This window comes from Mastigoproctus giganteus, chromosome 10 (assembly GCF_048544385.1).
Source record: "Mastigoproctus giganteus isolate SK-2022 chromosome 10, ASM4854438v1, whole genome shotgun sequence".
NCBI lineage: Eukaryota > Metazoa > Arthropoda > Arachnida > Uropygi > Thelyphonidae > Mastigoproctus > Mastigoproctus giganteus.
The window spans coordinates 216905500-216918683 of record NC_143584.1 but is presented as its reverse complement, the minus strand read 5'-3'; the positions used below and the strand labels follow the sequence as shown (position 1 = coordinate 216918683).

General features: G+C 37.5%; 1 protein-coding gene across 1 annotated transcript in view; it reads left to right on the top strand.

Moving 5' to 3' along the window:
- Window positions 1–5104: 5104 nt before the first annotated feature.
- Window positions 5105–13184, top strand: part of LOC150079912 (uncharacterized) — a 66993-nt gene continuing 58913 nt past the window's right edge. The window contains exon 1 of the mRNA XM_090383589.1: window positions 5105–5477. Coding sequence (XP_090239715.1) covers window positions 5231–5477 — 247 coding nt within the window. The 5' untranslated portion in view covers window positions 5105–5230. The remainder of the gene's footprint in view (window positions 5478–13184) is intronic.

The window sequence follows — 13184 nt, the reverse complement described above, 5'->3', positions numbered from 1 at the left end:
ATTTTCAAAAAAGGTGATAAAAATGACGTATGCGATTACAGACCCATAACCTTGCAAAACAGCCTGGCTAAACTCTTCGACACAGCAGTGCACAAACATCTCTTCGAATTCTTCAAGCCTTTTATCGATCAGAATCAACATGGTTTCTGCAGTGGCAAGTCAGTAGTCACAAATTTACTTCCTTTCTGGCAATACACCTCTGAAGCTCTTGATAACCACCTACAAGTTGATGCAGTCTACACAGACATATCTAAGGCATTTGATAAAGTCCCGCACGAACAACTTCTGGAAAAACTTAAGCTGTATGGCATCCGTGACCCTTTGCTCTCATGGCTACGCAGCTATATTACGCATCGTTCCTTGAGCGTTATCATCGATCAAGTGAACTCAGACTGTTTTATACCACTAAGCGGAGTACCACAAGGCTCTCCCTTAGGTCCTCTTCTCTTCATTGTTTTCGTAAATGATCTTCCTTCTTTCATCTACACCTCCAATGTTCAAGTTGCTCTCTATGCAGATGATCTTAAGATCTACTCAGCAGTGAAGGAGACTACCAATTCTCAACAACTTCAATGTGCTCTCAATAAATTCTCTCTGTGGCTATCTCTGAATGGCTTGTCTGCTAACCCCTCGAAGTGCAAAGTTATCTCTTTCTCATCTTGCAGATCTCCACAACTAATGAATACGGAGTATAGTATTAACTCTGTGATCATCGAAAGGTGTGACCAAGTTAACGACTTAGGGATTCTCTTTTCCAGCAGTGCTAAATTCGATGCCCATGTCCTTAAAATCACCAGCAAAGCATTCAAAACACTGGGATTCATCAAACGGAACACATACAAGTTCAAAAACTACAGATATGCGGTTATCCTTTATAAAACTATTGTACTGCCAATCCTTGAATTCAGTTCACCCATCTGGAATCCTCACACAAAGACTTTAACTAACAAAATTGAAGCAGTCCAAAAAAACTTTATCCGTTACCTTACGTACCGCAATCCTCTATTCTATCACTCAGTGTATTATGAATCGCTGTGTGATTACTTTCATCTAAGGCCTCTGTGCACTAGAAGAGTTACTGCTGACATCGCCCTCCTAGCCAAAGTAATCACTGGAATTTATGAAGCATCTGATATCCTGAGTAAAATAAACTTCAATGCTCCCTGTAGACAAGTCAGGAACCTTACACCGTTTCGCCTTGACTCTGCCAACACGGACTTAATGAAGTTCAGTCCACTGAACAGAATCAGCAAATCAGCAAATGACTCTCGCATTGACTTCTTTGACAACTCCCAATCACTGATGAACTCCATCCACAAGTTTGCCTCTTCACTTAAACTGCAAAGTGACTAGCTCACATCTAATTATTGTAGCTTATTATTTGTTATATTATTTTTCTATTCTCTAACGGATTAATTATTACTTGTTTTACCGGTAACTTAACTTAATACAATCCTCTTTTGTACATATGCTTTTATTGTTTGAATCTATATCAATGTTTATCGTCCTCTTGGATTTCACATTATTGTTATTATGTTTATTGATCTGATCTCAGATACACTGTTAATGGTTACCTGTTGTGTATCTTTTTATTAATAAAATAAAAAATAAAATAAAAATAAAATAAATAAAATAATTAAGGCTATTGAACTATTTGTCAAACATAATTTAACGTGTTAATAAATCAAAAAGCCGGTAAAATTTTACAAAAAAACTTATCCATTCCAACGAACCCAAAATTCTTCTACTCTCGGCCTCAGTCCAAATTTTCTTTAAGATTTTAATGATGTACAGTAGAACCCCATTAATCCAGACTTGACGGAACCACACTTGGTCCGGATTAGTGAAAGTCTGGATTAACCAGAAACCAGTTTTTATTTAAAGTTACTAAATAACAAAATTTTAACTAAATTGGTTTTTATATTAAATTAATAAAACAATATTTTAAAGTAAAAATTATAAAAAGTAAAAGAATATGGTAAGTAAACAAAATACTGTACAAAGCTATAAAGTTTTAATGTAGAACATTATATTGCACAAAAATATTACAACACAAAACAAATAACTATTTTCAAGAAGTTTACTTGAAATAGTCAAATGTTTTTTTTGCTTTAATTTTGAAACTCGCTTTCAGGCTGTACGATTTTGCAACAGCTTTGAGGTCAGAAGCTCACCAGCTGATGTCTCATCCTGTCTCTCAAAATAAATCAGTAGCTTCTCCAGCATTCTGGTTGCTTCAGTGTGACTCATGCCAGTTGTTTCCTCACGCACTTCATCATCGGAGTTGTCGTCTTCATTAGCTTGCAACGATGATGATGATGATGGGCGTGCTTGCACGATGTATTCCCCAGTGAGAATCTGATGTCAGATCATTATCACACATTATTCATGGGGCAAGGTCTTCTTTTGTTACGTCTGAGCAACCCCTCTAGACGTTGAAATAACTGAACAAAATTCTTGTCATCATCAGGATCCGAAGAAATATCCATTTCCTCCTCAGATCTTTTTATTGGAACATCAGGCCAAAGTTTTTTCCAGCATAGTCTTGTCAGTTTTGTCCCAAACTGCAGCAGAAAAATAAATGACTGTCTTTACGTTGACATTTTTAAGAAGGTCCATAAAGTTTGATTTTTCTTCAACCACCTCTGTTGTTCTAACAGTGAGATTATCAACTTCTTTCTGTACTGTTGCTTCACAGCCTCTATAACTCCTTGATCCATAGGCTATAATAGTGTAGTAATGTTGGGTGGAAAAAATTTTACAAAGATGTTGCCAGATATCAGTTGTTGTTCTGCTGGGTGGGTTGGAGTGTTATCAATGAATAAAGCTGCTTTTTCTTCCAGTCCTTGATCCCCTAAATATTTTTAATTAAGGTGAAAAACCAATCTTTAAAAACAGCTGAGCTCATACAAGATGATTTTTGTGACGTGTACTTAGCACACGTCACAAAATATTTCATTTTCTGTCTGCTTAATGGTAGCTCTATTTCCTATGCTGCCTTTGGCCACCATTTTTGCACAAAAATTTGATTGCTTTCATATTTTTTTTTCCCAATTGGAAATAGTTTGTATTGCCACCCCTATATTGAGAGTGATCTTTTCTAAACTTTCCCTCTTATCAATGCGAAAAAGCACATTCAGTTTTTGTTCCATCAACACAGTAACGCACTTTCTTTTTGTTGCCATCTTCTGTTAACCCAAAAGCACAAGAAAAAACACACTAAAGAACCAAGATAAGGTGTACACGTGGACAATGCTAAGTGCAGCTGTCAACTGAATAGGCCAACACTCGAGATTACCTTACGATTGTCTCCGACATACCACATGGTCCGGTCGGATTTCTGGAGGTCACAACCATAAAACAATAAGCAGTGTCCTGTTTATTAGGCTTTTCTGTTAGTAATCTATTATAAACAGATAGTAAACATGATCTTACTGAATTTGTTATAATACCGACAGCAGGAATTCTGTGGGTTATGTTATTATGGTGAAATCTGTTTCCCCTTTCCATGAAATCTTCAATCATATCAAAAACATAAATAAAATTTCAGAATGTTCTCTTCATTCCTATTTTTTAAGTTTCATAACTTGTTACTCCTATATATATGTAGAATAGATGTGCGGAAATTTGCCTTTAGCCAGTGGTTGGTTAATTGCTAGAACAAACTTCCATCTGTCGTTGTGGAAGTTGATAGGTTAAATAAATTTACGGAGGAACTGGACAAACATTTAGAGGGAATGGTTGCGTAAAATATTTTTGGCTGACGCTGCATAAGCTTATACACTTGCTTTCTTGCATCACATGCCACTATTACTACTACTACTCCATTCTCACTTGCACGTATCATCCTGTTAGTTGCAATGTGTGCATGCAGTGTTCTTTGTTATTGATTGCTTATCTTTTTTACTGTTTTAAATTTTAAACCCCCTCAAATATCAGTGAACAGAAATATATTTTTTTCGATAATTAGAAATTTTTCCTCCGACTGAAAATCCAGTCTGGATTAACAGAAAGTACGGATCATCGGGGTCCGAATTAACGGGTTTCTACCGTATGTAAATTAAAAATGAATAAAAAATGTTCTTTCCTACCTTAAACAAACAGCTAGGTTTTCTCTTGGTGTAATGGCCTCACGAAATTTGTTGAGCTTCCTTCAAGTCGTCTTCTATTTTTAAAAGATAAGAGAAATTCAAATTTATATCCGAAAGTATTGGTAGAATTTGGTTTCATCGTCAATTAATTGCTGGAAAGAGTGAAAAATTCCCCTTCCTGTTTCCTTCTAGTCAAAGTAGGATGCCCCCATCCTCTCCGCCTCTTTTCTGTTTCTTCATTGACAAATCATCAATACAGAAATATTTAAACATTTCTGAAAACAGGTTCTACACGACATTGATATGCTCGTGCTGCTGTTTGAACTGATCGTGAGGTTACCGCTAGTGTGAATGTCCTTGGATGTCCCGTCCCATGAGTACCTCTAGAGGTACACTCATGGGACATCCAAGGGTGGTAGTACAATACACTCATGTTAGGGTATTAAGTAGTATCTTACTACTCTGTGGGTACACTCATAGGACATCCAAGGCACAGAGTATCTTACTACTCTGTGATCCAAGAGCAGTAAATACATGAGTGTACCGCTAGCGGTACACTCGTGTATTTATTACTACTGTTGCTGTAAGAACAGCAGTAGTAGTAAATTACTACTATATCGCTACCACTTAAAACCATTAGAAATCGCTTAACCTGAAAAAAGAAAGAAAGGCATACTACATTACAATAAATTCCATTTACTTAAATTAAAATATTCCACTAATTTTCAACTATGCGCTGCCATGAGTTTCCGAACAGTGGTACACAATAACACACTACTTCTTCAAGCGGATGTTTATGCAACACAATGTGTTTAATCTCAAAGAATGATAACATGATAAAACTTAAATATATATGAAGCAAAATCAAAGTGTATATATATATATATATACACGTTTTTTAAAAAAATTCCGATATTATTATTAAATCAAATCTGTTTATAAGGAAGGCATTAAATGTGACTGAATCACAATGAACATTTATTTCGTCTCTTCCCTTCAGCCCAAAACAGGTATCCGTGCAATAATGGCAATACGCAGGGAACTCTCTTATACGAGGACTTGCTCTTTATAAGTGAAGCGAAATTGTTTACGTTCACTGTCCATTTTTTTTTTTTTTTAATGATGCAAAAAAAGTATCAATGTATTCTTTAAGGCCTAATAATCAAAAGAAAGATTATAAGAAAATGGCTCAAATGCTAGATGCTGTAGTGACGAACAGAATAGCTAAATTCAGAGATCGTTGTAAACCTCCTGTACCTAATGAAATATATGAAGACATTTTAAAACTTATTACTGAAAAGTTAGAGCACAAAAAACTTTCTGATCTTTCTGGAATGTCTGGCAGAGTAAGAAGATTTTGGAAGACACATGGGAGAGAGTTCGTAGGTAAGTGTTTAAGAACAGTCACTGTGCTCTAATACCTATCCTTCCGTTTTGTTCGCGTACATGAGTTTGCATTGTGATGTTTGGTTCCTAGGAATAACTTTGAAAACGTTTCTAGTATTGAGATTACCTCAAATTTAAATATCGTTCGATATATAAATAAAACTAGCAAATTTTAATGATTATTGGTCCATAAAAAAAAGGTAGTTATGGAAGAAAGAGCAATATAAGTTGATTTTTTTTAATCAACAGCGTGTCTTGCCTAAAGGGAATGTGTGTATACTTCGAGTTATCAAAGAAGCCTTTGATATCAAAATAAATCTTAGTGAAATTATTAAATTCAAAACACATACAGTGTGATTTAGAATGAGCTTATATCAATAGTCTTCACCGGTGATAAAAAATAAAATAAAAATTATATAATTAATTAAATTAAAAAATGATTTAGAAATTTAACTGCTAGTTCCTGAAATTTAAATAGAAGCCTTTGAGCTATAATTCTTCACATGAAATAAAATTGCATCCAATATTTTATTTTGTCTACCGCCACCAAAATGTTTATCTAATTAAGTCCACTTTAAATCTCTCTGTGCCTTTGCAAATGGCAAATGGGAAGCATTCAAAGAACTTATCTTGGAAGCTACTAGGCTTTACATACCAACTAAGAAATATTGTTCAAGGTTTAGGCCAAAATGGATGTCAGATGAACTAATGAGGCATATGGCAGAGAAGAAAAATGCATGGGATACATACAAATTAACACATGACACAGAAGCCTATGATAGATACAAGTTGATATGCAACCAAGTTACAAAGGAGGTTAGGCAGGCGAAGGCAGATTACGAGAAATCCTTGGCAAGGGATGCAAAGAAAAACAGCAAAGAGTTCTTTACTTATGTAAACTCTAGAAGGAAGGGGATGAATCAGATTGGTCCACTTGATATTGATGGGTCAAGTGTTGATGATCCTGCTCAGGTAGCTAACAAACTAAATGAATATTTTGCATCGACATTCACACATGAGGAGTTATTCAGCGAGGGGAATGCCAGAGGTGTATTCAACTCTAGCAGTAAGCTACAGAATCTTGAAATAACTGGGAGTAAAGTGGAGGAGTTACTGTTGAAGATAAACACAAGAAAGGCACCCGGGGTGGATGGGATCTATCCAGTTATATTAAAGGAGGCAGCAAAGGAAGTAAGCAAACCCTTAGCCATAATTATGAGAGCTTCCTTGGACTCAGGGGAGGTACCCATAGACTGGAAATGTGCAAATGTGACCCCAATTCACAAAGGAGGATCAAAGGCTGACACAAGTAATTATAGACCTGTGAGCTTAACTTCTGTTCCAGGAAAATTAATGGAGGCACTGGTTAAAGAAGCACTGCAGGATCATTTAGACAGGACTTCAGTTATAGCTCAGACACAGCATGGTTTTGTTAAGGGGAAGTCTTGCCTGACCAACTTGATTGGATACTATGATGCAGTCACAAAAGAACTGGATGCAGGGAATAACTTTGATATTATATACTTGGATCTTAGAAAGGCTTTTGATACTGTTGCACATGGAAGACTGCTACACAAATTGGAGCAGTGTGACATTGGAGGCAAATTGCTGCTATGGATAAAGGGGTGGTTGAGGGGGAGAAGACAGAGAGTGGTAATCAATGGACACTGCTCATCATGGACTGATGTTATTAGTGGAGTCCCTCAGGGCTCAGTGTTGGGTCCATTATTGTTTTCTGTATTTATAAATGATATTGATGATGGTATATCGGGCTTAATGTCCAAGTTTGCAGACGATACAAAGGTTCGCAGGGTTGTCAAGGACACTACTGACACTATGCTGCTGCAACAGGATCTGGAAAGGTTGAGCAGATGGGCTGAGAGGTGGCAAATGAAGTTTAACATTGATAAATGTAAAGTACTACACATGGGAAACAGCAACCCCAGAGCAACGTATCAACTCTGTGGTACTACACTGACAGTGGTAGAGAATGAAAGGGACTTGGGGGTGGTTGTGCAGGCAGATATGAAGTTCTCTGAGCAGTGCAGACGGGCTGCAAGAGTAGCTCATGGAGTATTGTCAATGATATACAGGAATTTTTCCAGCAGGGATAAGGAGGTGATTATTCCATTGTATAAGGCGATGGTCAGGCCACACCTAGAGTACTGTATACAGGTCTGGAGGCCTCATTTCAAGAAGGATGTAGAGCTGCTGGAACGAGTACAGAGAAGGGCAACAAGATTAGTGAATGGAACAAAGGGGTGCTCTTACGAAGAAAGGCTTAAGTTTTGCAAATTACAGTGTCTGGAGACTAGGCACCAGCGAGGTGATCTGATAGAGGTGTATAAAGCCTTGAATGGTTTAAGCATGCTCAATGCTGATGGGATTCTTCCTCTAGCTCAGAAAAATCACCTGAGAGGGCATAAATTCAGATTGAGGAAAGACAGATGTAGGATAGACGTGCGGAAATTTGCCTTTAGCCAGCGGGTGGTTGGTTGGTGGAACAGACTTCCATCCCTTGTGGTGGAGGTTGATAGCCTAAATAAGTTTAAGGCTCAGCTGGACAGGTATTTTGAACGAACAGAGGGGTGAAGTGGAAGTGGGTTTTTTTTTTTTTTTTTTTTTAGGCTGATGCTGCATAAGCTTGCTTTCTTGCATCAAATGCCTCTACTAATGCTAATGCTAATTCTTCTCTTTCTTGGTGATTCCCTTCTACTTCTTTCTCTCTCTCTCAGGATAATTCAGAAATAAATTTTCTTTTTTTTTTTTGTTGGTGCAGCATAAGCCTCAGGCTTCCTTGCACCATATGGCTAATAATAATAATAATAATAGTATCCACTCAGATTGGTCAGACAAGATCACCCCTTAACAAATTCATGCTGTGATTGCAGTATAATTGCATTCCTGCCTAGATGGTTCTCCATTACTTCTTTAACCAAAGACTCCATTATTTTCCCTAGAACAGAAGTTAATCTAACAGGTCTGTAATTACTCATGAAACCCTTTTGATCCTCCCTTTGTGAATTGGAGGTACATTTGCACCAGGGGTGTTCCTAGGGTATGTGGGTGTTAATTGAAATTTGGTGCCCCCTTTAAAATTTTCTTCATATATGTATGTAAGTTTCAGGTTTTCAGGCACCCCTTGCATCCTCGGGACAGCCCGCCACTGATTTGCACATCTATAGTCAATAGGGATCTCTCCTGAATCCAAAGATGCTCTCATAATTATGGTTAAGGAGTTGCTTAATTCCTTTGCTGTCTTCCTTAATATAATTGGATAGATCTCATCCACCCCGGGTGCCTTTTTTTATGTTAAGCTTCAACATTTTCTTCTCAGTTATCACAAAATCATTTCACTCCCTGTTAGAGCTTGATAAACTTTTGGCATCCTCTCCCTAAAGAACTCCTCATGCATGAATGTAGATGCAAAATGCCTACTCATTTTGTCAACAACCTGAGCAGGATCATTAACAATTAAACCATCAATATCAATCAGACCAATGTGATTCAATTCTTTCCCTCTAGTGTTATTATAAGTAAAGAAATCTTTGCTTCTTTTCTTGGCATTCTTTGCCAGTGACTTCTTGTAATCTGCCTTAGCTTGCCTAAACTCCTTTATGACTTGACTACAGACTAGTTTATATCTACCATAGGCTTCTGTATCACCTGATAATTTATATGCATCCCATGCATATTTCGTCTCTCGTTAGTCCTATCAGTTCATCTGACATTCTTTTAAGTCTAATCCTGGAACAGTATTTCTTAATTGGTGTGAAAAGCTTAGTATCTTCTACAGTTACTTCCCTTTGTGTAAAATGCAGTTTCTGGAAACTAAGCAACTGAATGGTAGTAGTAGTAGTAGTGGCATGTGATGCAAGAAAGCAAGTGTATGCTTATGCAGCATCAGCCAAAGAAAGCAAGTGTATGAGCTTATGCAGCATCAGCCAAAAAAAAAAAACCACACTATTCCCTCCAAATGCCTGTCCAGTTCCTCCTTAAATTTATTCAACCTATCAACTTCCACAATGACAGATGGAAGTTTGTTCCAGCAATTAACCACCCGCTGGCTAAAGGCAAATTTCCGCACATCTATTCTACATCTGTCCTTTCTTAATTTGAATTTATGTCCCCTTAGGTTCATAATCTGAACGAGTGGAAGGATCCTATCAGAATTCAGCGTGCTCAACCCATCAAGGTCTTATACACCTCAATCAGATCACCGCGCAGGTGCCTTGTCTCCAGCCACTGCAATTTGCAGAACTTAAGCCTCTCTTGGTAAGAGTATCTCTTCATTCCCCTCACCAATCTTGTTGCCCTTCTCTGTACATGCTCAAGCAAAATGGTACTCTAAATGAAGTGTATAAGGCTTTAAAAGGGCTAAGTAAACTAAATGCTGATGGCATCTTTACTTTACTAAAATGGAAAAGGTTGGCTGCACAACAGATGGGCAGAAATTTACTACTAATGCTAGCTAAGCATTAGCTTAGCTAGCATTAGTAGTAGGAAATGATGCAAGAAAGCAAGCTTATTCAGCATCAGACAAAAAAAAAAAACAATCGATTACTTTCTGGCATTAAGCTAGAGAGTCTGTCATTATGGAAGTTGACAACTTAAATAAATTCAGGGCAGAACTAGACAAACATATGGAGTGAATGGATGGGTGAAATGGGAAGGTTTTTTTTTTTGGCTGATGCCTCTACTAATACTAACTCACAAAAGTGTAATTTTACAGGAATGCCAAAATAAGATTTTTCTTTTTCTTGTACTTAGTGGATTTTTAGGCTTATGACGCCTGTACCATTAAATCTCTTCAAAGAACTGTTCAATCAATCTTTTTCTGAGACATCCTCCGTTTCTTTTTCCAATAGATATGTTGTTCATTGCCAATTTTGGTAGTCTTTTCCTACTCATCTAGTCTTGTTAGTCCCAGTAGTGGTCTGAGAAATTTCACTTGGGTTGCTTCCAGACGTTGTTTTTCCCTCTTCCCGGGTGTCCATACTTCACTACCTTATTTAAGTGTTGCCTTTGATGTTATGTATTTGTAAAAAGACTTGGGTAGCAAACCTACCACCAGATTAGCTATCAATGGGCTGGTAACCCATTATAGCGAATCTTTCATTACTCAAAAAAACTCTCAAGATAAGATCTCGTGACCTGTCAAAATGATGCTCCCCTGATTTGGTTTCCAAATAAGAATAGTCAAGTGTATATCACCCTGGTTTTTTTTTTTTTTTTTATGTAAACCCCAAACACGAGAGGTATTAGAACCTATAGCACTTAGTACCATGCTTGGGTTGGAGGTTGAGAAGACGAAAGAAGATATTTGTTGACATTGGACTTGAACTTCTGTAGACTGTAATTTTCAGGAAATATGTATGAAGGAAGGTTGTTCCAGGAAACGGCAGCTGAATGAATAAACGAGGAAGATGAAAAGTTTGTTCTGTGAATTTGAAGTTGGACAGTAAATGGATGTTGGCTGGTGGCTGCACGTGTTCGGACTGTTTTGAAAGAGAGAGCGGGAATTATAGAAGCCAATTCAGAAGAACAGTGCCCATGGAAGTATCAGTAGAAGAGGCATACAGCAGAAACAGTACGTCTATGAGACAGCAAGTGGAGAGACTCTGTTAGAGATGAATCATTAATTAACCTAACTGCCCTCTTCTGAATGGAATTAAGAAGCCTGAGAGAGGCTTTGTGGGCACCACCCCAGATGTGGGAACAATATTCCATGGTAGGGCAGATATGCGATTTATACAGAGTGAGCAGCTATTTGGAAGAAAAGTAATGCCGAGAGCGAAAGAGAAAACCAAGTTTTTTTAGATGCAGTGGAAGCAATATTTGTAATGTGCTTGTGCCAAGAGAGATTAGAAGTCAGGATAATCCCCAAAAGAGATATATCATTTTGCCTAGAAATTGGGGTGTCACCAAAGATAAGCATAGGTGCAGAAGATTCCTTTTTGCGAGATATAAGACAAGACTGAGTTTTAGAAGGGTTGAAATCAACTACGTTGTCTTTACCCAACTGGAGAATTACCTGAAGATCTGCATTTAAGGAATTGGTAGCAGATTTTCGAGAAGTTGAAGCTGATTGAGCAGAGCAAGGTTTCTCAAAATGGAAAGCAATGTGCTATCATTGGCAAAACTATGATTAGGATTTCCAGTCAATGGAAGAAGGTCATTAATATACAAGAGGAAAAGAGTGGGGGAAAGAACTGAACCTTGGGGGACACCGGCATTAGTGGAGAAGTTAGAAGACAGAGAGCCATCTACCATCACCCTCAGTGAGCGATCAGAGAGAAAACTGGATAACCAATTACAAAAAACAGTTGACAAAGCCTAAGATGGAAGCTTGTTTAGAAGACCTTTATGCCAAATATGATCGAAAGCCTTTGAGATGTCAAGAGCTAATACTTGTGTTTCACCAAACCTTTCCATTGAATTAGTCCATAAATGGGTAACATAAGCCAGAATATCACCAGTGGATCGACACTGACGGAATCCATACTGGCAATCATTGATCAGACGGAAGGTTTCTAGGTAGTTTAAGAGTTGGCAGTTAATTGATTTCTCCATTACTTTAGAAAGAGTAGAAGTAATTGCAATGGGACGATAATTGGATGGGAGGGATTTGTCACCCTTTTTAGGAACTGGCTGGATATGAGCAAATTTCCAAGCAGAAGGAAAAACACCTTTGGAATAAAAAAGTGAAAAAAGGCGGCAAAGAATAGGAGTAAGTTGAGGAGCACAGGTTTTGAGAACAAATGGAGAAATACCATCAGGACCTGGAGCTTTCTTAGCATCAAGATTCGTCAAAATCCTTCTGACATCCTTTTGACGGAAGACCACGGGAGGCATTGAATGGAGTGTGTTGGGAATGGTGGGAGGTGTTTTACCAAGGTCATTAATACATGAGTTGGAAGAAAAATGGGATGCTAGCAGGTCAGCTTTATCCTTGGCTGAAGTGACAACAGAACCATCTGGTTTGGACAGAGTTGGGAGCAGAGATGGGCAAAAGTTGTGGCCAATAGCTTTGCAAGAGACCAGAATGCTTGGCTACCATTAGGCAAGAAGCAAGTTTTCTACTCTTAGCCTGTTCAAACTCTAGTTTAGACTGATTAATAACTGCTTTACAATTGTTGCGAGCTTTGGTGTAGGGAAAATTAAACCGAAGAATTAGAAACAAGCCAATTACGATATGCAACATTCTTCTCTTGAACAGCCTTAGCACATTTATTGGAAAACCAAGGTTTAGATAAAGGACGAGATTTTAAAGTGGAGTGTGGGATAAAGGATTCACATTTCACATGTTGACACCCACATTTCATGCAGCGGGTACTCCTGTTAGTGACAGAATGTCATCCAATTGCAAGTGTCTGTTGAAACTTTTATATTTGCATTTCTCTCACCGATGGGTCTAAAGGGAGTTTGAATTTCAAAAATTAATTACAAATGTATATATGCTTTTAATATAAAAAAATGAAATTTTCACAGTTGTGTTCAGAAAAGATTGAAAATAAAAGTGGACAAAAAAACAATTTTTAATTTTTTTTTGTTGATTTTTCAAATATAGGCATGTGGAATCTATGTGACCCCACTCAATTAGAGTAACACCTCAATTTGTTTATTGGACAGAAAGATCATGTACCAGGTCGGCTGGGTTAAAACCATACACTTGGCAATCCTCAGATATCTACAAAAAATAAAAAT